Consider the following 24113-nt stretch of genomic DNA (forward strand, 5'->3'; position numbering starts at 1 on the left):
TAATAGACAACTATTGCTTGTTTCGACTATAGCTGTCATAATAGTCTTTATTTTAAACCCAAATCTAAAAATTTTCTAAAGAAAAATGTGCTTACCTGGTTACCTGTCCTCATGGTTCTTGTCATGTGAGTTGGGCACTTTGTGGCTCAAACACCTAATCCTCCTGGTGGGGTAACAGGTGGCCACCCAAACCACTCATGGGGTGACAGCATTTCCAAGACTGAAAGCCTGAGTGTGTACTCTGTCACCATAGTTGGCACTCGAAACCTCAGGACATCATAGCCACGGGTTGATGTCCTTAAGGGATAAAGCTGATAAGCCACACAAATGTTTGGTTTCTTCATACTTGAGTAGGGATCCTTTGTGGTTCTTATTGTTTATCAAATTACAAATACATAAAATGGAAAATGAAACTGTCCCAAAGTGGAAGCCACTTCTCCCTGCTTACGTGTCAGCTGTGGGGACTGGCTAAGCCATGTCTATAAAGAGATGCTTGCTTGGATGCTCCCCAGTGGCCAAGAGAGTCCAGTGGGAAAGACAGCAATGCCACACAGTCAAATATCTCCTGCAGAAGGCTCTAGAAAGATCCTTGAAGAATACCACATAGATGAAGATGTGGGTTTTGCTCTACCACATCCACTGGTAAGAGAAGTGAAAATCTATTTTGTCCTCATTATTTGCCTTGACAGATGAATTTCTAAGTAAGCAGCTCTGTGTCAGCTTCTCCTAAACGAACGCAGGAAGTGTTAAACTCAGAGCCAGTGTACAGCTAACTGAGCCTGGTTGCTCTTCAGTGTTTCTTCTTCTTTCTTCTTCTTCTTCTTCTTCTTCTTCTTCTTCTTCTTCTTCTTCTTCTTCTTCTTCTTCTTCTTCTTCTTCTTCTTCTTCTTCTTCTTCTTCTTCTTCTTCTTCTTCTTCTTCTTTTCTTCTTCCTTCTCCTCCTCCTTCCTTCTTCCTTCTCCCTTCTCTCCTCCTCCTCTCCCTCCTCCTCCTCCTCCTCCTCCTCCTCCTCCTCCTCCTCCCCCTCTTCCACCTCCTCCCTCTCCTTCCCCCCACTCCTCCTTCTTCCTCAAAATTCAGCCCTTACTTTCTTAACCTGTGAAGGAGTGGAGGAAGGGGCCCATGAGAAGTCTTTTAGCTCTGTGAAGGGACCGGTTTATAGAGAGGAAGCTAGTTTGTTAATAACAACCTTTCCCGCACAGAGGCGTTCTGAAAAGGCAACATTCAAATGCCCCCAGTCATGGAAAGTTCCCTTCTCTTCTGAACTGTATCAAAGGTACAGTCTGCGTTCTTCCCTGATTTCAATATATGAGATGATATATCAAGAAACTTTTCTTTCATATTACTACTGCTTGCCGTTTGCTAAGCATAATTCAAAGGAAGGTCTGGACTACTTTGATTGTGCTTTTGTGCAAGTTTTGGAATCGAAGCGCAGTGTATGGGGCGGCGGGGGTGGGATGGGGTGGGTGGGGGAGTGCTTATCTGAAAACACTTTGTGCCTCAACCAGGTACGGTGGTGCACAACTATAGTTCTGGCACTCAGGAAGCAGAGGCAGGGGCATGACTCTCTTAAACAAAACAAACCTAAGAACGTACTGAACAAACAATGTCACTAAATTGATAAGAATGCTACGCTTCTTTATCGTCAACATCTTCATTATAAAAACTTACGGAAAAGAGGAAAGAAATAAGATAGTCGTTTAGAGGTGCCTCATGCTCACCTACTCTCACTAGGGACCGGAGAAAGTAGCCACACGTTTTGAGCTCCAGTGACTCTGGGACCCAGACAGAAAGAGCCTGGAGCCAGGAAGGCACGATCTACGGACAGTGTGTCTAGAGACTGGGATTAGATATCAAAACCAAGGCGGTTCCCCGGAGGGCGAGGCACCGGAACCCTGCAGAGTTAAGGGTAGCAGTGAGCCTGTACCAGCTCACCCATCCCAAAGCGTTCCGAAGCAAGCACCCTGCGGTGCTCGGGAGGAGCATCCTGCGCAGCTCCTATCCAATCCTGTGGCTTGCTGCCTGGGGCGGGACTACGGTCTAGCGTGAAGCCTCAGGTTCGCCCGCCCCGGGACACCAAGCCTGGTAGCCTAGGAGTTTCCTGGCGCCTGCATCCTTGAGTGCCCTGGCGTCCCTGGTGTTGAGGTCTTCGTGTACCCAGTCACGAATGTGCGCAGCAGTTCTCAACCTTCTTAAGGCTGAGACCCTTTAATATCCTCATGTTGTGATGACCCCACGACCATAACGTTATTTTCGTTGCTACTTCCTAACTGTAATTTTTCTACTATTAGGAATCGTAATGCAAATATCTGCGTTTTCTGACTAGGTGACCCCTATGAAAAGAATGATGCCTCAAAGGGGTCATGACCCACAGGTTGAGAAACACTTCTCTAACAGGAAGCAGCCCCAAGGACGGCACATTAGGACAGCACTGGGTGTGTTTCAGAGCTCTGGAGTTCATTTGGGGACTTGCCTATATCTCTATAGGATTCATTTGTGTCGTGTGATTGTAAATATGAGATACTATTATTGGATTTCTTTTTCATTTGTGGGTGGAGGCTAAGTAACCTATGGTAGAGGAAGTAAACGCTGCTTATACAGCAGTCCCCTTCCCCATCAATGGCTTCGCTTCTCATACTTTCTCCCTCCTGCAGCAGCCTAGGTGTTAGACCATGCTCCCAGTATCAGGGTACATATGTTCAAGCAACTTGTACTTTACTTAAAATCCCCAAAGCACGTGCACTGCATGCTTCAGAGGAGCCTGAAGCCCCACAGGTGTTTCCTTTAAGTGACGAGGTGACTTTTCTCTAATATATAGAGAAAACAACTATATGTTAAAGTTGCTAAGATTTATAGTAAGAGCGTGTCTGTCTAAAATTGTAATGGGGAAAAAATGACTGTAAGTTAGAAAGGTGGTTCAGTTGGTGCTATGCATGCGAAAGAATATGAATTCAACACCAAGAAGCCACGGAAGGAAAAAAGGTCAAAGCCAGGATAAGGTGGTGCGCACTTGAAGTCCCAGTGGATCCCTAGGACTTGCTAGCCAGCCGGGCTAACCTCATGGATGGGGTCCAGACCACTGAGAGTCCCGGTCTCAAAAATAAGGTGAAGGAGGTGTCTAAAGTTGTCCTCTGGCCTACACACACACACACACACACACACACACACACACACACACACACACACACAAACACATGTACGCATGCATGCACGCACGCATGCAGGCACATGCATGTACACACTCATACACATACACACATAAACATACATGTACACACATACTCCTATACACATGCACATACCCACAAACACACACATGCATATGCACACATATTCATACACACACACAAACACATGTACGCGCGCATGCATGCACGCATGCACGCACGCAGGCACATGCATGTACACACATACTCCTACACTCATACACATGCACATACCCACAAACACACACACACACGCATATGCACATATATTCACACACACAAACATGCATACACATGCACACACCCACGAACACTCGCACACACGTGCACCTCCACACCTAGAATCTATCCTAGTTCTGCCGCCCTAACTCAAACTGCAAAAGGTAAAGTGACACCATCATCCCCACCCCACCCCCGACTGCTACTCAGTTAGGGTGAAGATGGTGTTAGGTGTCCAGTAATATCCCAGATCTTTCAAGAAATATATTAGGAGCACAACACAAGCCTTGATTCTGAAAGTTGGAAATGCTAGTTTGAGCTACAAATCAATTATACGCAAAATAAGCGGCATTTGGGTTTTTAAAATATGTGACAGAAAGACCACTTCCTGGGCCATAAGAAATACAGGTGTGCGACTGAGTGCCGTTCAACTTAAAGCCATCTCGCTTTTTTTTCCCCCACTTAAAGAACATACCTTAGAAGAAAGAAAGTAACAGAAAATACGTGAGTGGGTGTGGAAAGCCATAACCCATGGGCTTCACAGAGGGGAGCCTGCTGTAAAATGGAGAGCTGAGGATGGCTGGGGTAGAATCGCAGGCTGAATTTTGTAAGACATGAATGGAAATGCGGGAAGCCATGAAGGATCGGGTGCTTCTGCCCAAGCCTCTGTCAGGGGGCAAAGCCCAGGCTGGTATTTCTAGACCCTGTTTGTTGGGGGCACAAATGGAGCTAGAGACAAGATAGACCATCCACGGGAAAGCCTGAACTACTTTAAGTCACCACCGTGAGCGATGCAAACAAAATGGCTTCCTGGGTCTTATTTTCTTTCCCAGGAGGAGCTGCCTGATAGGTACAGACCTTGGATCCTTGTGGCTAGAAATCTGCCTAAGCTGATTGAGAATGGGAAGCTCCGAGAAGAAGTCGAGAAGGTTTGAAAGCCTATACAATCGTCTTTCTGTGTAGCTTCTTCACATTTTAATCTTGGCTTTAAGACCTACAACATTCCTTACCGGGACTGAAGTCAGTCGAATCTCTCCATCTCTTGTCAGCTGCCCACACTGAGCACCGAAGAACTGAGGGGACACAGGTTACAGCGCCTGGCACATTTGGCCCTGGGGTATATCACCATGGCGTATGTGTGGAACCGAGGGGATGATGATATTCGAAAGGTTTGGAGACTTCCTGGTATTTCTCATACAGTGACTTCTCATTAGCATGAATGTTAATTCCAACTTGCGTTAAAAGCAACGTGGTTGGGCTTGGGACAGAACTCAGTGGTGGAGTGCATGCCTGGCACATGGAAGGTCCTAGGTTTGAACCCTAGACACACAAAAAGTTAACTACGAGAACTGTATTATTATCATTACCTGTTGTGAATGCCATTGGTCAGTGCTTCTGGAGCGAGGTGCTAAGGGTGAGCCCCAGGCCTTGTACGTGTTAGGCTCTGCTGGGCTCCATTTTTAAAATTTGCATCAGGAGGAAAATAAAGCAGTTCCTCACTGGACTGTCACAATTATGTTGTAAACGTCTTCCACATCTTGGACAAGAATTTAATAAATGAATACAGACGCATGTCCTGCTTTTTAAATTTCATAATGTTGTAAATGTTTGGTAGTTACCATACAAATTCAGGTGGCGTTCAGAATCACATGACGTCCACAAAGACTGCATATTTCAATTTGCAAAGGAATGGCGTTGGTTTCTCAGAGCGCCTTTTACCATTTAGCAACAAACGTGGCTGCCAATTTCTTCAGATACTTTTATTGCCACTTGCCGTTTAAAGGCAGAGGCACACACACAATCCACCCATGAAATCAGTCAGCTCCTGGGATATGGAGAGGAGTGAAACCATCTGTGTAACTGTGGGAGCGCTTTGCACTTGGTTACCCTCTTCTCATAGCATCCGATTCTGCTTGTGAGTAACTGCTGTTTTGTATATTGAGATCAGGTAATACAAGTCAGTCTTAGCACAGAGTTCAGAACTCACCCTGCATCCCGGGCGGGCTTTGAAGTCTTAACTCGGGGTTGGGGATTTAGCTCAGTGGTAGAGCACTTGCCTAGCAGGCGCAAGGACCTGGGTTCGGTCCTCAGCTCCGGAAGAAAAAAGAAATGAAGTCTTAACTCTCTTGTATCATCCTTCCGAGACATAGGCTAACAGATCTGCATGGCACCAGTGTGAAGTATTGTGAAGTTTACTGAAAGGAGAATAAACATACCGCACGCACGCACGCATACACGCACGCACGCACGCGTGAGCGTTTCCTTCTTCCGTGTGCTCTGGGACAACACTCTGCACTTCCCACATGAGTCACATTCTGTGTCCTTCGCAAAGCCTATGAGTCCAGAGACAACTGGGTTTTCCTTTCTTGCTGCCAGTAGCTAACGTGGTGCCCTGTGGGACAGACGGGTAAAGGACAGAGTGAAAATAGCAGAGTCGTTTGAAACCCGCAGGCTCCATCTTCTTTTTCTTCCTGTCTGGGGCTGAACTATGCCCTAAACAACCAACATCCCAAACAGGACCCTCGAACCGACGACAGGACTGTGTCACCAAACAAGGGAGAGAAAAATTACACATGTGGGCTTCCAAGTGCTGTCTGTGCTCCAGAACAAGTTTCAACAGTGAGATGAGAAGAAACTCTGAGATGTTTCAGTGACTAAAAAAGAAAAAGTGACCCGGTGTGTTTCAATCAGGTGCTGCCCCGCAATCTTGCCGTTCCCTACTGCGAGCTCTCGGAGAAGCTGGGGCTGCCTCCCATTCTGTCTTACGCAGACTGCGTCCTGGCAAACTGGAAGAAAAAGGACCCCAATGGGTATGTAACCGTGACCAGGAAGTGGATGCTATCAACTTGGGATGTTTATTCCTTAATTTTTGGCAGTGCGTCTTCTGTTGTTGGTTATGGTTTGTTATAAGATCTCTGTGTCTGTAACTACGCATGTGTTACCCGCGAGCATGAGAGAAGCGCCTGGATGTCTATGGGGAAATCCCGAGAGTCTTTGCGTTCACTCTGGTTTGCGCTGGCCTCATATAGTAGAGCCACCGCCCAAGCCCAGCGTCAGAAGTATGTCCGTCACCACTGAAAATGCTTTCGTGATTCTTTTCATCCCGATTCTCCCTCTGCACCCAGAAAATACATTCTAAATTGTTGCTTTAAGGTCTAGCGAGGTGGCTCAGCAGGCCAAGGTACTTGCAGCACAAGTTATCAACCCACGTTTAACCGCTGGGATGCAAGCAAAGTAGAGAATTGACTCCATGAAATTTTCCTCTGACCTCTACTTGTGCACCATGAAACGTGTGTCCCCCCCATCATGCCCACAGAGAGTAATAATATATATTATGCTTTTTAATCCAGTTGGTTTGTATTAAAATGTTAGTTGGAATATAAAGACAGTTTACTATTATTATTATTTTATTTATTTTGTTTGGGTTTTGTTTCATTTGTCTTAGCTTTTGACAATGTCTTGCCATGTACCCCAAAGTGACCTTGAACTTGTTGTCCCCCTGCATCAGTCTCCTGCGCTCTAGGACACTGAGCAGGCATAATTAGATCTCAGATCAATAAAACCACCGTCATAGCTACAGCATTTCTATTGCAGTGATAGAAAAGCCTGACTGAGAGCAACTTGGGAAAGAAAGGGTTTTATTTCACCTTAGTTGCAAGTTCATCATCTAGGAAAGCCAGAGCAGTAACTCATAGAGGGAATGTAGAGACAGGAACTGGAGCAGAAGCCACGGAGGAATCCGGCTTGCACACTTGCTCTCTGAATGTGCCGATAGAAATATGGGTACCATCTACACTGGGCTGGGCCCTCATCATCAGTCAAGACAGGCTTGCCCACAGGCAAGTCTGAGGGCGGCGTCTTCTCCAATGATGTTCCCTCTTCTAAAGCAACTTTAGCTTGTACTGTGTAAACATCAACACTAGCCAGCACAGCATCGAATGTGAACTTCTTAACGTATGGTTTCCCGTCATTAATGTACTTTAGAGATTCCACAGACTTAATTTCTAGAGAGCTAGTTGCATTCAAGACTGAACACATCCTCGGTGGGAGAAGCAGAAACATGTGAGCTTTCAGGGCAGCCCACTCAGGAGTCAGCTTGTGATAAGACCTACAACAAGAAGTAATAGGCTAACAATAGCCCCTGTGGCTATCAGATTTTACCTGTGAGATGTAGTCTGCATATGGGACTGCCTTGCTGTATGATGTACCTTCATAGTAACAAATGACTTGGAGTGTATGTTCTTTGGTTACTCAATTTTAAGCCAGTGTTTCCCAACCTGTGGGTCCTGACCCCTTTGGGGTCACATATCAGATATCCTACATATCAGATATTTGCATAAAGACTCAATAACAGTGTCAAAATTATAGTTATGAAGTAGCAACAAAAATGTTTTGGTTGTGGGGATCACCATAACATGAGGAAACATATTAAAGGGCCGCAGCATTAGGAAGGTTGAGACCCATTGGTAAGCAATCTTGAGGAATATAAAACCCATGTTTCTCTCTCCTTAAACCCATGTCTCAATACTGATGGACCGTAGTGCGTGAGCCAATACTCAAATTTACCTAATTTAATAACTGTTTTATTTTTCTCTCTTCCCAATTGGCATGCTGTTTTGCGGGCTGCTCTCCTAAGGCCCATGACATACGAGTAAGTATTTGGTTATTCTTTTATCCTAAAAATTATATGCCATGCAGAGGGAAATGTAGGCTTATGGGATATTCCAAATGATTGGATTGAGGAAGAAAGTAATTGCAATAATTATTTAAAAGACAAATAGTCCAGTTTCCAATTGCGTCTGCAAACATGACTGTGTCTATAGGATGTTGGAACTATAGATTCTCGCAACCCTGCTACTTGCATGTTTGAAATTAATATGAACAGATATGAAGAGTAGAAGCCTCTGTCATGTGTGGCCCAGGGACCCCCGTGACTAGACGTAGTTAGTGAGGTCACCCAATATGTCTACTCTTTATAAGTCAACCCTCAACACACTTGATCTATATACTACACTAAAGTTGGGGAAATAAGACATATGGCACCAGTGTAATCTTGCCTAGACGGAGCTAGGCTAAATGTATGGATATAAATATATAAACCATAAAACCAAAGCACTCCTCAAACGGAAGGTTGAAAGGGTGTCCGGAAGACTGAGAGCTTGTCCCCCTAAGACAAAGTGAGTGGCAAGGAAGGTCTCCAAGACACGAAGCATCTGGGGCATTATCTATCAGGGCTTGAGGCCTCCTCGCTAGCACCATCGTCTTGAGGAACTCAAATAAAACTGTGAGGTAGGATAAAACAAAGACCCCACAGGTCTCTGTCACGATGGTCGAGAGTTTAAACTGTGCCTTTAAACAATGAGCTTTTTGAAGCAGGATCTCACCACAGACACACACAGCAGCAGCACAACCAGATTTAGAACTCAGGAATCTAAGCTACTTCAAATTCATAAATGCACAGATTCTAAAGCCACTGTCATACCAATGCCAAAACTCCAGTGGAAAAGAAAAACAGACTCTAACCAGTCTGAGTGTGTGTGTGTGTGTGTGTGTGTGTGTGTGTGTGTGTGTGTGTGTGTGTTGGGGGTGAGACAACAGGGTAAGCATGTACCACTCTAGCCCAGTTAGCTGTGGGATTTAAAAAAGTACAAGAAAAGATAGGGAAATTATGTTTTCCTACAAATGCATTGTTTGTTCTCCTGCCTGTTTGCCCACTGTGCCTGGTTTTCTTAGGAACATGGACATTCTGTTCTCGTTTCCTGGTGGGGACTGCGATAAAGGCTTCTTCCTGGTCTCTCTAATGGTGGAAATCGCAGCTTCTCCTGCAATCAAAGTATGTCGGTTCTCTCTTAGCTGGTTGTTTTCTACCCCCTGTTCATGTGAGCAGGGAAAACATGTAGCAAGTACATTACATTGGCAGGGTTGACTCTACCCTGGTTAAAGGTAGCATCTGGTCATAAAACTGGTGAAAATAATAATTACTAAAAAAGACTCTTTTTTTTTTTGCACATCATCCTGAAATATGAAGTCTAGGGGTGATGTATTTAGAATCAAATTAGCAATTCCAGCATGAAATAAAAAGTCTTCAAAGGGATTTGTCATTAATTCATAGTGATGGAAAGTCAATCGTTCTGCCTGGGAAGACAAAAGCAGCATGCTGGGGTCATGACTCAGTTCTGGCTGTGCAATCACAAGACCTGAGTCTGGTCTCCTGAGGAAAAGGCTGAGCATGTCCGCGTGCACTTACAAGGCCGGGAGGCGCTCCCTGGGACTCTCTGGCCAGCCACTAACCTAATCAGTGAGCCCCTGGCCAGTGAGAGATTCTGCCTCATAGAACAAAGGAGTAACTCGGAATGGTTCCGGATGCTAAGCTCTGGACTTCACATGAGCACAGGCACATACAAACTCACATGCATTCACATACACGCAATAGACATGGAAACATCAATTTGATTTGCTGGATAAGCTACAATTTATTTTGTGCCACTGCTAGATCCCCCCTCCCCCACCCTCACATTTTAAACTTTATTTTTAAGGCAATTCCTACTGTATCCAGTGCAGTAGAGCATCAAGACCCGAAAGCACTGGAGAAGGCACTGTGTAGTATAGCTGCCAGTCTGGAGAAAGCCAAGGAAATTTTTAAGAGGATGCGTGGTGAGTATTGCTGGCAGTGCTCGTTCTGGGCTCACAGCCATATGTGTCTGGTGTCTGACACAAAGAGGTGTCGAGAAAAGCGAAGGGTAAGATGACCGCTGCTGAGTGCCTGTCCTCCTCACCGCCCTGTTGGGCTTCTTTGTGTAGCCCATCTAATTATTTCCATTCACAGAAAAGAAAACCTAAAGTAAAAAAAGATAAGACGACTTAGGGTTATATGCCACCGGTAGTGAAAAAGGAACCAAGAATTCCAGACGGAGTCTTTTTAACGCTGAGAACGTTTCTTGCCTGACACTAAAACCCCTGAGGAAACCTGAGGAATACAGATATGATTTCAAGTGTTGAAAAACCTAGATTCTGGTCTGACTAAACTCTGATTCTCCACAAATCCACTCTGGGGGTAACAGAGAAACGAATTGTTTCAAAACCGATGTAGAAACTCTACCAAACCCAGGACGTGCATAAGAGTGATTTGGGAAGGAAATCTGCCTTCCTGCCTCAATTTAATAAGTGGGATTTTGTTTGTGAGTTTGAAGCTGCCTCTGGTTGCCTATTGTGGGAGCAAACTCTTCCAATCTGATGTTAGTAAGCTTTAGGAAGACCCATGAGTGGATCCCATGCGGCTTCTGGGTGGGTGCGTGTGTGCGTGCGTGCCCACGAGTGTTTATTCGTGCTGTGGGTGATGGAGACCAGAGCTCAGAGATGCTAAGAAAGGACACGATCACTGAGGTACACGTCCAGTCCTGGTTTTGTTGCTGCAAGAGTTGCATGTGCCTTGTCAGTAAGCACATGGAGTGATGCTGTTCGGCGCTGACAGTTTCATTTGAATGACAGTATTGTGATGTCACTTGGTCCCTTGGCAGACCCAATATGGAGGTATGGGAGAGCTAATGAGTAGGTATCCTGTCCATAGGGACCTTGTGGGTCTGCCTGATGCCTTTACTGGAGTCTGTATTGAAATCCACACAGTTGTTTGCAATACCCCTGATACTACTTAGCACACACTTTCGTCTTTCCACAGACTTCGTGGATCCAGACACCTTTTTCCACGTTCTTCGCATATATTTGTCCGGGTATGTATTCTGAGGCTCGACTTTATTTTCTCAACTCATAGAAAGAGCAGACCAGATCCCAGTTGCCGGCCTCCGGTATCCTTTGGGTTGAAAGACTGGTTTGTGTTGCTCTCATCCACATTGTAGAGAAAGTCACCTTCTCTTTCTGAATCTGAATTAAGGTGAAGCAAGGCTCCCCTCAGAAAGAACGTCAAAATTCCCTCAGAACTGTGCTATTATTTCTATTCACGAACTTGAGTGACGGGTGGGTGGAGGAACCACATCTTCTGTCAGATTTCCTACCTGGCGACTAACCCAAATGGTTTTTCTTTCCTTTTTGAGCCAGTTGGAAGGGCAACCCTAAGCTGCCGGAGGGTCTGCTGTACGAGGGCGTCTGGGACACCCCCAAAAAATTTTCAGGGGGCAGTGCAGGCCAGAGCAGCATCTTTCAGAGTCTTGATGTCCTTCTGGGAATAAAGCATGACGTTGGTGAAGGTGGGTGGAAATGACAATGCCTATTTTCTTTTCAACTAACAGGACTATATCTTAATGCAGATTAAGGATCCTCCCAGGCAGAAGTGTTACAAATTCAAAGCCATCGTGTGCTACATCCTGAAATCCTGTCCAGTAAAACCAAGGAGAGAGGGAGTCATGGAGGGGTGGGGTGGGGGTGGGGGAAAGGAAAGATGACAAAGCCAAAACAAGCAAAATATGGTATTAGGAAACTGTTACTTAATCTTCCAGGACTAATGAGAGTCGTAAGGAATAGCCATTGCTAGGAGCAAGTAGCAAGCTGTGTAGCATGGCCTTGTGCCGCAAAGCCTCCCATGTTGGCTAAGATCACCCAGCCTTCCAGACCTTGCCCTCTTTCTCTCCTAGCTGAGGAAGTCCTTTCTCCCCAGCTCCTTACCTGTCTTTGTTTTGCTGTAGGATCTGCTGCAGAATTCCTCCAGGAAATGAGAGAGTACATGCCTCCAGCCCACCGGAACTTCCTCTCCTCCTTAGAGTCAGCTCCCCCAGTCCGTGAGTTTGTCATTTCAAGACGCAATGAAGACTTGAAGAAGGCTTATAATGAGTGTGTGAATGGTCTGGTCTCCCTCAGAATGTTCCACCTCTCGATAGTAGATACTTACATTGTGAAGCCTTCGAAGCAGAAGCCCATGGGTGGCCACAAGTCAGAAGAGCCCTCAAACACGGAAAACAGAGGGACTGGGGGTACTGACGCCATGAATTTCCTGAGGAGTGTGAAAGATACAACCAAGAAAGCCCTTCTGAGTTGGCCTTAGTGTATGTAGCAAGCTCCAATTCTATCAGTGCACAGAAAACACCTTCATCCTAGCCCATTAAATCAGATCCACCAAGTAAGGCTATAGAATAATTTGCCAGTAATACACTATATAGATTTCAAAATCATCTATGCATCTCCCTGTAGGAGAATAACCAAAAGGAACTATTTAATGATATTTTAAAATGACATAAGAAATAATATAAATTATATTTATGATTGAAATGTAACAATGAAACCCACTAAATAAAAGTTACTGTGAGGTTGATTTACTCTTGTGTCCTTTGTAGCTATAATTAAAGATTCCTCCAAATGATATCTACTTACCAGGGCTGAGTCCTATCCTTTAAAAATACTATACTTTTTCATCCTGACTGTCTCATTAGTCTGTATTATCATCACACAAAGAGCTTTGGGTGCCAGATTATTGCTTACCAGCCCTAGCAAATATCTCAGGAATGAAGATATAAAAGAATAAATGAGTTGCGAACACATAAATCAGGGTTAAGAAGGAAGAAGAGCTCACCTTTGTGGTGGTCTGAATGAGGAATGTCCTCCATAGGTTCACATATCTGGACACCCACATCCAGGTTGGTGGCACCATTTGGGGTGGTTATGGACTTTAAGAGGTGCAGCCTTGCTGTCTGAAGTGGACTTTGAAGGGGTATAGCCTTGTCTCACTTGCAGTCATTAGTCTCTGCTGCCATGTGGTTAAATATGTGACCAGTCAGCTTCTTGCTTCCGCCACCTGCTGCAAAGACTTCCCAACTATTACAGACACCCTCTCTGGAACCACGGGTCAAAATAAACTACTTTTCCCCCATGGTATTTCACCACAGAAACAGAAAAGTAATAATTTCGGTAAATGCAATTTCTCCTGAGACTGGGTTATTGGCATTCACCCTCCAATGTGAGTTAATTTAACAACAGGATCCCTGAATCGTAAGTTAAGAGGAGTTGAAGCAGAGTATAGTGGCTTGTACCTGTAATCCCATCATTCAGGTGGCTGGCACAGAAGGGCCTTAGAAGTTCAGGGAAAGACTACATTACATACTAAGTTCCAGGCCAGCCTGTATCAAAATACATATAAATAAATAAGTAAATAACTACAATTAAAAGTTGTTTGAGCCAAATGTAGTAGCACTCTCTTGAAGGTCCAGCATGTAGGAGACCCTGGATGTTCAAGGCCTGGTGAGCTACCCAATGACTTCCAGGCCAACCTACGCTACAAGAGTGAGACTTTATTTCAAAAACAAAACCAAAACTAAAATGAGCAAAAGTCATAAGTTCTGAGTCAACCTTTCCTTTTAAAGATGACAAAATCAGTGCTCGCTTCGGCAGCACATATACTAAAAAGATGACAAAATCAGTTCTCAGAAGGATGAAGTAACTTACTCAGGGCCACATAATTAGTTACAATTGGGAGGACCTTTAGTTTCTTGGATATACTCATTTTTATTCCTTCTTCCCTTGGGATATGTTAGAAGGAAAAGAACTTGGGAAAGTGGGAAATGAAGAAATGTGATGATCCGAGATCACAGGAGAGACAAGTACGAAACCAGAGATCAATGTAACAAAAGATAGGAATCCTCACAACAGTCCCACTGACCTGGACTTAGCAAGCTCTTAGAATGGACAGACTTCATCTCTGAAGAAATAAGATAAGACATGAGTTTTAATGAGTGTAGACAAGTAGGTGTTAGACAGACAATGTAATCGTGAGCTTCAGTGGCTTTCCTCTAATATAGGATGTCATTATGACATCAAGTGGAATGTGGCTCGCAGCAAAGGTTTGACCTGACAAAGCACAGCAAATTACACTGATAACTGTACTTAGGACGACAAGTTTTCTTCTCTTCCTATTGATGTTTCCACAACGAACGCACATAAATTTATAATGAGAAAAGTGTGTGTGTCTGTAGTCCTACATCCTGTATGTCTACATGTGTGTCTGTAAATCTTAAGATAGAATCAAAAGGATTATCTTTGGACCTTAATATGCGATGGAAACTCCAAAAGTCTGGTGATCGAGATATAGGTTCCGTCTTAAATATTGATTGGCTGAGATCTCAAGTGTGTCACTTTATATGTCTGCCATAGAAACATAAGACTATTTTGGGGACACATGATAAAAACAAAACTGAGACCTTCAGAGCACTCAGAAGAAAAAAGTAAACAAGAAGTCAGTGTCTCAATCACAATACTGTCAAAGGCCTGATCTCTGGTGAATTAGCTTTTTTTACATAGGCTCCTTCTTCTCACAAGAACATCGAAGGCCAAGTATGTATTGGTGGGCCTTTTGAAGACATATAAGACAACCCTGTTGAACATGGTAGAGCACACATAGAATCCCAGCACCTTAAAAGTGGAGGGAGAAGTTCTAGCAGTTCAAGACCAGCCTTTGTTACATACAGAGTTCAAAGCCATCTTGGGCTAAATGAGATCCTTTTTCAAAACAAACAAACAAACAAACATACAACCAAATGAATGAAAAAGTAAAATGAAAAATCAACAAAGCTAAATCATAAAAGCAGTTAATTATAATTTATCTGCTCCTGTAACATGAGCTTTTAATAAGAAGAAGATATGGAAGAGGTAGATGGGTACTGGTGATCCTGGCTCTCAGGTGGTCGAGACAGAAAGACCTCAAGTTCAAGACCAGCTAGGGCTGCATGGTGAGTCTCAAAATAAAAAATATAATAAAGGTAAAACACATGCATATACATGAGATGGGGGGGGGGACCCAGAAACAGAAGTTTTAACATTCTGAAGAATGTCTCTAAAGAAAATACTTATCAACAGACACACAACGTGGCTCACTTTGTATCTGTACCCTCTATTCAATTATTTCTTTGTTTGATTTTCAAGATAGGGTCTCACTATGTAGCCCTGCTACTTAATATTTTGGTTACTCAGTATCCTTAATCTCTGTGAGCTACAGAGATAACAGTGCTACTGGCTAACTACCTTTCCAGGCACTAGGCTCATGGGAAATTTGTGGGGCAGCAAAGCAGACCAGGAGGCATTTTCTTTCATTTGGAAAGTTAGGACAAGATTCCTGGGGTAGAGAATGTTGGTTGAGCAGATGGTTGTAATTAACCTGCAAGTTTTCTAGTGTGAGATTAAACAAGCAAATACACAACAGTCTTTCACCAAACTGTCCTTAGCAGGCAAAGGAGTCAACACAGAAGTGTAGCTTCCACAGATGATGTCATTTTTATGGAAGACAGAATCTTTGGGTAAAGCAGCTCTTCTACAGAATGAAAATGATACCTCAGAGAGTCCAGTTTTTCTAGCTGCATCTAGGGAGCCAAGTCTCCAGAATGCAGAGATTGGAGCCCAGGGACATGGAAATGAGAAATGAAGGATTTCAAAGTTGCAAACATGCAAAGTGAGGAGTCATTGCTTGTGTCTACAAAGTTTTAAATAATCCTATCAATAGGATGGGTGGGTAAACCGTAACAGCATATGTCAGCTACCATCTAGGAGAAGCTGAAAACTAGCAGGCGATCTTCCTGAGCTGGTTCTGCCATGGGCTGTAAATCTATGAGGGATTCACTTCTTCTTCTTCTTCTTCTTCTTCTTCTTCTTCTTCTTCTTCTTCTTCTTCTTCTTCTTCTTCTTCCTCTTCTTCTTTTGAGAGAGAGACAGAGACAGAGACAGAGAGAAAGAGGGAGAGCTTTTTTAAAATGATTTAATATATACATATATATACATATATATATACATATATATATATACTGTAATTGTCTTCAGACACACCAGAAGAGGGCATCCAATCTCATCACAGATGGTTGTGAGCCACCATGAGGTTACTGGGATTTGAACTCAGGACCTTTGGAAGAACAGTCAGCGCTCTTAACCACTGAGCCATCTCTCCAGCCCATGGATTCGCTTCTTTAAGCAAAACCAAGAAAATTACATTTTAGGAAGGATTCCTGCTATTAATATGCTTTTCCTGTTGTTACTTAATATATGCAACAGCCACTAGGTATTAGCTCGCCCTTTTGAGCAGATCTCTGTGAACAAAAATGCACTGTCTTATAATGATGCTATATCGACAGATGATTTCTTAATTCTTAATGATGATTCTATAAGAATTTCCAAAATTATATTAGCAATTGTTAAGATCTTTTATAATAGAACTGCTATTAAAGTCCTTTCTGATGTCAAAACTGCATGAAGAATTCCACCAGGCCCTAACTATCAAGAGTTAATTGCTTCTGAGAGAAAGCAGGGGATACACCTTAGAGTACATTCCAAGAGGTTGTAAAACAATTGAGCAAAGGTCATAAGAGGGAACTATTCATTTGTTATAGGTGTGAGGACAGGAGATAAAATGTTGACTGGGTTTATCTATATAAAACTTCAGCGATAAAGCTCCATGAACCTGTAGATCTGTGACAGAAAATGAATGTTTAACCAGGTGATCACTCTTAATGGATACATATATAAGCATTCTATGTTGTATACTTCTTATTCAATTTATGGTTTGAATTTATGTTTGAACAACTTGGGAATTGTGTAAAAAAAAAAGGAAAAGGAGATGCTTGGAGAAACTGTGCGATCTATTTTCCTAGAAAAGGTACAAAAGACTAGGAAAGATTACGTCGCATGGCGATTAGGAGTGAGAGCATTGAGAGCCAGGGCATTGCTGCATCAGAGCAAGAGGGGAGAGCAAGATTAGAAGGAGAATGTAGAGTAGAATAACTCAGAGGTTATAAGGCAACTTAAAAATTAAGAGAGCTATATGCAAAATACAGAAGGAAAGAAGAAAAAAAGAGAAGGAGCTGTAGGGAGAGCAGAAGAAGCAGGCAGGCTTCTTCTCACCATAGAACAGAAAAATTCTTTTCTTAATAACAAGGCAGGCTTAGTTTTACTAAAGAGGACAAAGTTTTGTTCTTATATATGGGTTTAATTCTTTTAGCAATAAAAGAGTAGAAGCTTTCTCTCTCTCTCTATGCAATAAAGATTGGATCTCATTTTTCATCCAGAACAAGTGAGTTCTTTCTGTACTGGTGCTTGGAGGTTTGCTCCATGTGCATATGTAAGTATGGATGTGTGTGTGTGTGTGTGTGTGTGTGTGTGTGTGTGTGTAACTGTGAGGTAAGTATGTAGCTGAGCCCAATTGGTCTGCATGGAGATGTATGAATACATATGTATGAATCAATATGTGAATTTATGTGAGTTTATCCATATTTGTTTGTGTAAAAGTTTTTCCTTTTGACTCTCTTATTGTTCAATAGAAGTTTGTTGCTCCAAATCTCTCCCCAACCTCACAAGGGAGAGGCCAGAGGAAAGGCTTCTGGACAAGACAGAAAAGGCCATAGCAGTGAATCTTTTACTTAATCCTCCTCCCCCCAATTCCTACCCTGCTGTTTTACTATCATGTTTTACTAAATGCCAGAGGAACTCAGACAGGCAGGACAGCTACCACAGCAAAGTGACTTAGACTTAAGACAGATAAAAATTTTATTATTAAACAGCAACTCTAAATATCTTGCAAGACCAATGCTCTTCCCACTCGGCTGCCTTCAAGAGACAACCTGAAAGAAGTGATGGGACTGACCACTGGCAAGCATCCAGGGTCCAACCGAAAGTGAAGACACATAGCCAATTAGCACATCCTTCTGTCTTAGAATTTTTGTAACTATTTGGAAGATGGCAAGTCACACAGCTGGTATTAGAAATTTGCCACCCGAGAGAAAGAAGCAGAGAGCCATGTATAGATCAGAAGCATTCTCTAAGTTGAAGCTTAATGCTTCCTCCACAAGCGGACCTTAATCATCTTTATATATATATATATATATATATATATATATATATATATATATATATATATTTCTATGAACCAGCATTTTATAATAACTTAAAGATTTATTTATTTTATGTGTTGTGTGTGCCTGCATGAGTTTATGTGAATCACACGTGCGCAAGAGCCCATAGATACAGAAGTGGGCATTGGATCCCCTGGGACTGGTGTTCAGGTGGTTGTGAGCATTCATGGAGGTGCTAGGAACCTGACCTGGGTCCTCTGCAATGGCAATAAGCACGCTTAGCCACGTAGGCACTTCATACATCTCCGCAGGCCCATTTTCTTATCCTTAATGTAAACATCAGGACTGCAAACTGTTTGGAAGCAATTCAAAGAGGAATGCCATTCAAAGCCCGGTACTCCATGTGGGACTCCTGATGACATTTTCCCCAAAAGTACAAAGTGCCTGTGGACTCGTATTTAATATTTTGTTCTTAGATTGTAATGCTATCGATGTTACTAGTTATTGAGTCACCACTTGGTTGTGGTAAAATTAAAAGAGGTTTTTTGATCCCGCACTAGTGCTAGCACTATAGGGCCACATGGCGTCTGTGGGATATTTCCGTCTCAGTCAGCAAAGCGTCTCACCTGCTAGGCTCCATCCCATATCACACTGCCTATGGCTACTCCCTGAGCCTGGCAGCAATCTCTCTACCCATCTAGATCCCAAGGCAGGTTGCCACCATGCCAGACATACACATCCCAATTTCGTGGTGGCCCAGTGTGTCCAGCCACCACACACTCTCTTGAACTCAATTAAATTGCCACATGAAAGAACACACAACACAATAACCTCTGATCCAATTGATAAGATATAATTTGCTCATCTAGACATACAAAATCCTGTACACATCCACCCCTTTAGAAGATTCATAACAACCTGTAAATGTATAGAGAGAAATCTTAACACCCACCTCTATGTTCTCTTGGCTCCTCCTCTAAAATTTTTCTCCCACCATCCTTCCTTCTTGTCCAATGATAGGCCTTGTTCTATCCTGTACCTGCCTTCACCTGCGCAATGACATCAATCTACATTTCACCCTTTCTGCCTAATTAAAAAAACTTTTCTCTCAAATATAAGCTGAGCACAACTATTATCATTTTGTAAATCAAAAACATAAAACATTCCTAACACCCAGTCCAACACTTTATCAGTTAAACAGAAAGAACACCACTTGATCTTGGGGGTCAACAACACATTAAGTAAAGTTATATTGGCAGATTATGATGCACTAACCTTCTTTTCTGAATACAGCAAAACCTGACATGGAAAGCCTCCCTTGGGTTATAAGAATATATTTATTATGAGATCCCATATCTTTATTTACTCTTTATGGGTCAAAATAAACTAAACTTTAAACCCAAAGTATAGCAGTGAGTTTACTTCATTGAAGGGAGATGTCTGAGAAGCTTCTAAAATGAGCTCTTCACATATCAAGTAACAGAAGATAATCACTGTGTATTAACCAAGTGGTGGCTGAAGTGACCTCTTGTTAAGAGAATACCCACTAACCTACAGCATCAATGGGCACAGGTTTGAGAGTTTACCAGAAAATTATCTGGAGGAAATGCTAAAATGTTTGCAGATGTGTTCCTCTTGGAAGGTCTGGTTCATAACTCACTGTTTCATGAAATCCTGGAAATGTAGTGGATGGAAAAACCATCTTGGTATTCGTTTGAGGTTTGGTTTTATAGTAGAGCCAACAATGGAAATTTAATTCCAATGATTGAAAAACAAAGAGTGAAGCTGGGTAGTGGTGGTGTATGCATGCCTTTAATCCCAGCATTGGGGAAGCAGAGGCAGGCTGATCTCTGAATTTGAGAACAGCTTGGTCTACAGAGTGGGTTCTAGGACAGCCAAAGCTACTCAGAGAAAATCCCCCCAAAGAAAAGGACGAAGAATAGGAAAAAGAAAGTGAGAAATCTTTCACCTTGAAAGGAGAAAGACATTATTAGCAGCTTGGGAGAGGAGGGGAAATGTGCATGGCTCAGACAATTGTTGGGCACCAGGCTCCATGATGTCAGTGGTGGAAACAGAGTAAGTACAACTGTGTGCCCCATCTCCGCCTTCATGGAGCAAGAGAGACCTGCAGAATGATCATGCGTGGTCGGCGTCTCCTAAGTAGGCCTCCATTCTTGCTCTTTTGTCACATTGTGTGTATGTGTGCACAGTGGCTTTGGGACACACTCCTCTCCCACAGCCCAGAAGATTGTCATTCGACAACAGCACAACTGCTGACAAACATTCAGGTTAGAAAAGGCGTTTGGACCCTAGCATTAATGTTGACCCTGAAGCGAGCAGCTCTTTCTGTCAATTATAAGTCCCACAAAGATAATAGATTTAGAGAAAATTAGATCCTCCCGGTTCACACCAAACAGTAGCTGCGGTATTCGCCTTTGAATCCTTTGGCAGTTTTCAATTCATACCTGGCATTCGTAGATTTAGTATCCAAATTTAGCTGATAGGCTCAATGGGTGGCTTTAAAGCTTGTCTAACATGCCTTCCTAACTCAGAAATGTTTCCAAAGGATGATTTTAACATCTTCATTTTAGTGAGGGAGCAGAGTACAAGCAAATGTTAGCCCTGGTAATGTAATAGTCAGAAGAAAAAGGAGTGAGCTACAAATCTTTGCTCTTAAAACCTCACGAGAAAAGCATTGATTAGACATCTGTGGTGAAGTTTTGCCAGTGAAAACATAAAGTATAGGTCGTATGAGTGTTTTTATTCTGTTACTGCATTTCAGTCATGTTTCAGATCGTGCAATGTTTCTTGTCACTGTGACCAAACACGTCAAAAGAAGCAGCTTGGGTTGGGGATTTAGCTCAGTGGTAGAGCGCTTGCCTAGGAAGCGCAAGGCCCTGGGTTCGGTCCCCAGCTCCGAAAAAAAGAATAGAAAAAAAAAAAAAAAGAAGCAGCTTAAGGTGGGAGGTGGGGGTGGGGCTTATTTGGAATCATAGTGAGGAAGGCTTGGTGGCAGGAATGTGGGACATCTGTCTATGTCACTGAGAAGTCAGAGAGGAGAGAGATCAGACAGAGCCAGGGACAGACTATGTCTTTCATGTCCATTCTCCTAGTGCCCCACTATCTTCAGAGACACCCCATCTTCCAAAGTTTCTTTAAGACAAATACCTGGGACCAATGTCCAAGCACATGAGCCCATGGAGGAAATGTCACCTCTAAGTCCTCCCTCACCCCCTATAGGTCTCTGCCATCAGATAATGCAAAACGCAATCAACTGCGAACACCCCCATAGTCTGAACAGTCTTGCCATTGTTCAAAAGTCCAAATTCTCTTTTGAATCTTAAAAAACAAACAAACAAACAAAAACTCTTATCAATGAGCTCCTGTGAAAAGGGGGGGAAAAAGGAAGAGGGGGAGTTACACATGATGGTACACAGAAAATATTCCAATACCAAACTCTGAAGCCCCATGGCCTGTATCCACCTGATTTTGTTCTGGAACTGAGAGTGCTATAAAATAGAATAGTCTTTTAGGAAGGAAATTGTTATTAGGTTAATTTCCTTAAGCTATGTGATCTGTTCTGTACAGCTACAGTCATCACATAGCAGATTCAAACACACAGCAGACCTTTACGTTTTATTTATTAAAATGGAGAGGTTAGGTTAATTATATTAGAAGTCCCACCCAACAAAAAGCTAGCATCTGGTCAAGAGTGAATATATGTAGAATTATTACCAGCTCAATGACTTCAACATCAGAAGTCCTTTTGGGTTTCCATGTTTTAAGAGCATGAAGTATTTTGCTGTACATCCATTAGTCCTCCAGTCCCTCTGTTCATGTAGAAGAAAAACCAAATCTCTAATTCAGCTTGACTTTACATTGTAGACAGTGCAATTCAGGAAACATGAATGCCAGAATTACACATCTTTTGATGAGAGTACCCCTTCGGAGAATATTATATTCTGGACCCTTCCCTTCTCCAATGATGAGTGGGGCCTGGGCCTTGATCACATCCACAGAACCCTTTCCTACCTGCTCAAGAGTGATGGGATGAAATCATTTTCATTTATCCAAAACAAAAGGGGTAACTTTTAACTTACAAAACATCTTTATCTGAGTAAACTATTTGAATAAAAGCCAAATAATCATCCTCAAAATATAAACAGTAAGTAATTTGACTCTCCAGGAGTTAGAAGGAAAGCTTGCAAGGGTTGGTTAATGGTGGCCCAATAATAACCCAGGGAGAGAGATCCGAAGTGTACAGGAACCCGAGTTCAGGACGACATGGGGAGATGTTACGAATGCACTGGAGGGAGAATCCAGGGAGGTAGTTTTTAGGTAGCTACTGCAGTATTGCTTCAGCAGTAAATGGCATGTCCTGAAGAGTGGCAGTGGATTGGAAACAGAGAATTACTAGTGTTATTGAGGTAGAAAGGTTAGGAAGACTGATACTCCCTTGCTCTGGTGAAGAGGTGGCTTTCAGGTCAGCTCCAGGTAGTCAGTAGGCACGGACATGTCCAGGATCTCAAAGTTTAGCTGAGGTTCCCTTGTCTTTATATTTTATTCTTCAGAGCAAGGGAACTTAGGGCTGTTACAGAGATCCATCAATCACATCTAAGTTTCTGAGAGACACTATCCACTGAGATCTGAAAGAGGTAACAGTTCTGTTCTTGATATGAAGTGGGAAGTAATCACTTTAATTCCAGTCTGTCACTAAGCAGTGAGCCTGAGTCAGGCCTTCAGCTAGTGGCTGTGGGTCTCCTGTATTGCGTCTGCCTTGCTGAGAAGACATCTAGTAAACAGTGCATGAGCTGAAATATTTTCTATAAATCCAATGGTTCTCAACCTTCCTAATGCCGTGAACCTCTAATACAGTTCCTTGTGTTGTGATAACCCACAACCATAAAGTTATTCTATTGCTGGTTCATAAATGTAATTTTGCTACTTTTATGAATCCTAATTCTGATATTTGGAGTGTCTGATTGGTAACCCCTAAAGGGGTCATGACCCACAGGTTGAGAACCACTGCTCTAGAGAATACAAGGGAAAATGTCCAGTAGATGGGTGGTCCGTGGGCTAGGACAACACAACTGAAGCCCAGCATTGCTAACTACCAGACTAGAGAGGACTGCAGAAGTCTGATGAAGTCCGAGAGGGAAAAATGGGAAGTTAGGACTGAATCATGGTGCTCTAGAAGATGGCTGATGATGGTCTAGACCAGATTTTATGTCCTGGTTTTATTGCTTATAGGAAATGTGGTGTACCTGAGCTGCAGTGTCCTCATCTGAAGGAGAGGAGAGGGAATGAGACCTGAGACTAACTCAGCTGTGTTGAGAGTTAAGTGGGATCTTGGTAGGTCATTTTGACCACAAGGCTTAGCAAAAGGCAAACCAGTGATTGTTAGAGGTGAGTTATTGTTAAGAAGGGGTCAATATGAAACAGGAAGGAAATGGGTGTTGAAAGGGAAGGTTATAAAAAACAAAAAAGAGTAACCACAGTGCCAGATGCCTGAACATCTAGTCAGGGAAAGTCTACAGAGTCCCATGAAACATGAGAACAAAGAGCCAATGATAAAAGGGAAAAGAACATGCAGTGCTGTTTGGACTGAATCTTGGGCTGTTAGGGTTAGGGTTAGGGTTAGGGTTAGGGTTAGATTCAGAATTCATCAAATTAGAAACTGCAAGTTAAGTGTAGCTGATGGTTTTCCAAGGCAACACAGGAGTGATGCCCTACAATACTCATTTCTGGATGTGTTTTCTTCAACTTCCTAAAAATTCACTAGCCCCGTTCCCAAAGATCCAAATTTGTGCTCTACAAGGAGTGAAAGCCTTGTTGTGTCATGAAACTTCTCATGACTACTGTGAGTCTTGAAAATGCAGATTCTGGAACCCAAAGGAGGATATTTCTACACATGGCCAAC

General features: G+C 42.9%; 2 protein-coding genes and 1 long non-coding RNA gene across 3 annotated transcripts; 2 read left to right on the forward strand and 1 right to left on the reverse strand.

Annotated features, from left to right (window-relative positions):
• Nucleotides 1-24113, forward strand: part of Erich1 (glutamate-rich 1) — a gene marked incomplete at its 5' end in the record, with an annotated part of 52793804 nt that overhangs the window by 44607866 nt on the left and 8161825 nt on the right.
• Nucleotides 511-12688, forward strand: Ido1 (indoleamine 2,3-dioxygenase 1). Of its 2 annotated transcripts, NM_023973.2 has the most exon segments (10): nucleotides 514-642; nucleotides 4259-4354; nucleotides 4475-4594; nucleotides 6117-6235; nucleotides 8062-8076; nucleotides 9159-9258; nucleotides 9962-10079; nucleotides 11101-11152; nucleotides 11478-11626; nucleotides 12062-12684. In NM_023973.2, coding segments are annotated over 10 exon segments (1224 nt in total). In that variant the 5' UTR covers nucleotides 514-543; the 3' UTR covers nucleotides 12418-12684.
• On the reverse strand, nucleotides 12194-14143 carry LOC108348416 (uncharacterized). The gene is made up of 3 exons (XR_015640049.1): nucleotides 14026-14143; nucleotides 12943-13167; nucleotides 12194-12366 (listed from the first exon to the last, which is right to left on the reverse strand). It is a non-coding gene; the product is annotated as an uncharacterized LOC108348416 (long non-coding RNA).

The sequence above is a fragment of the Rattus norvegicus genome, chromosome 16 (assembly GCF_021556685.1).
Source record: "Rattus norvegicus strain SHRSP/BbbUtx chromosome 16, alternate assembly SHRSP_T2T, whole genome shotgun sequence".
Classification (NCBI taxonomy): domain Eukaryota; kingdom Metazoa; phylum Chordata; class Mammalia; order Rodentia; family Muridae; genus Rattus; species Rattus norvegicus.

Coding starts and splice junctions, on each gene's coding strand:
- Ido1 (XM_087589080.1), top strand. CDS start 9,163: ATGGACATTCTGTTCTCGTTTCCTGGTGGGGACTGCGATAAAGGCTTC. Junction 10,080..11,100: donor AATTTTTAAGAGGATGCGTG/GTGAGTATTGCT, acceptor GTCTTTCCACAG/ACTTCGTGGATCCAGACACC. Junction 11,627..12,061: donor AAAGCATGACGTTGGTGAAG/GTGGGTGGAAAT, acceptor GTTTTGCTGTAG/GATCTGCTGCAGAATTCCTC.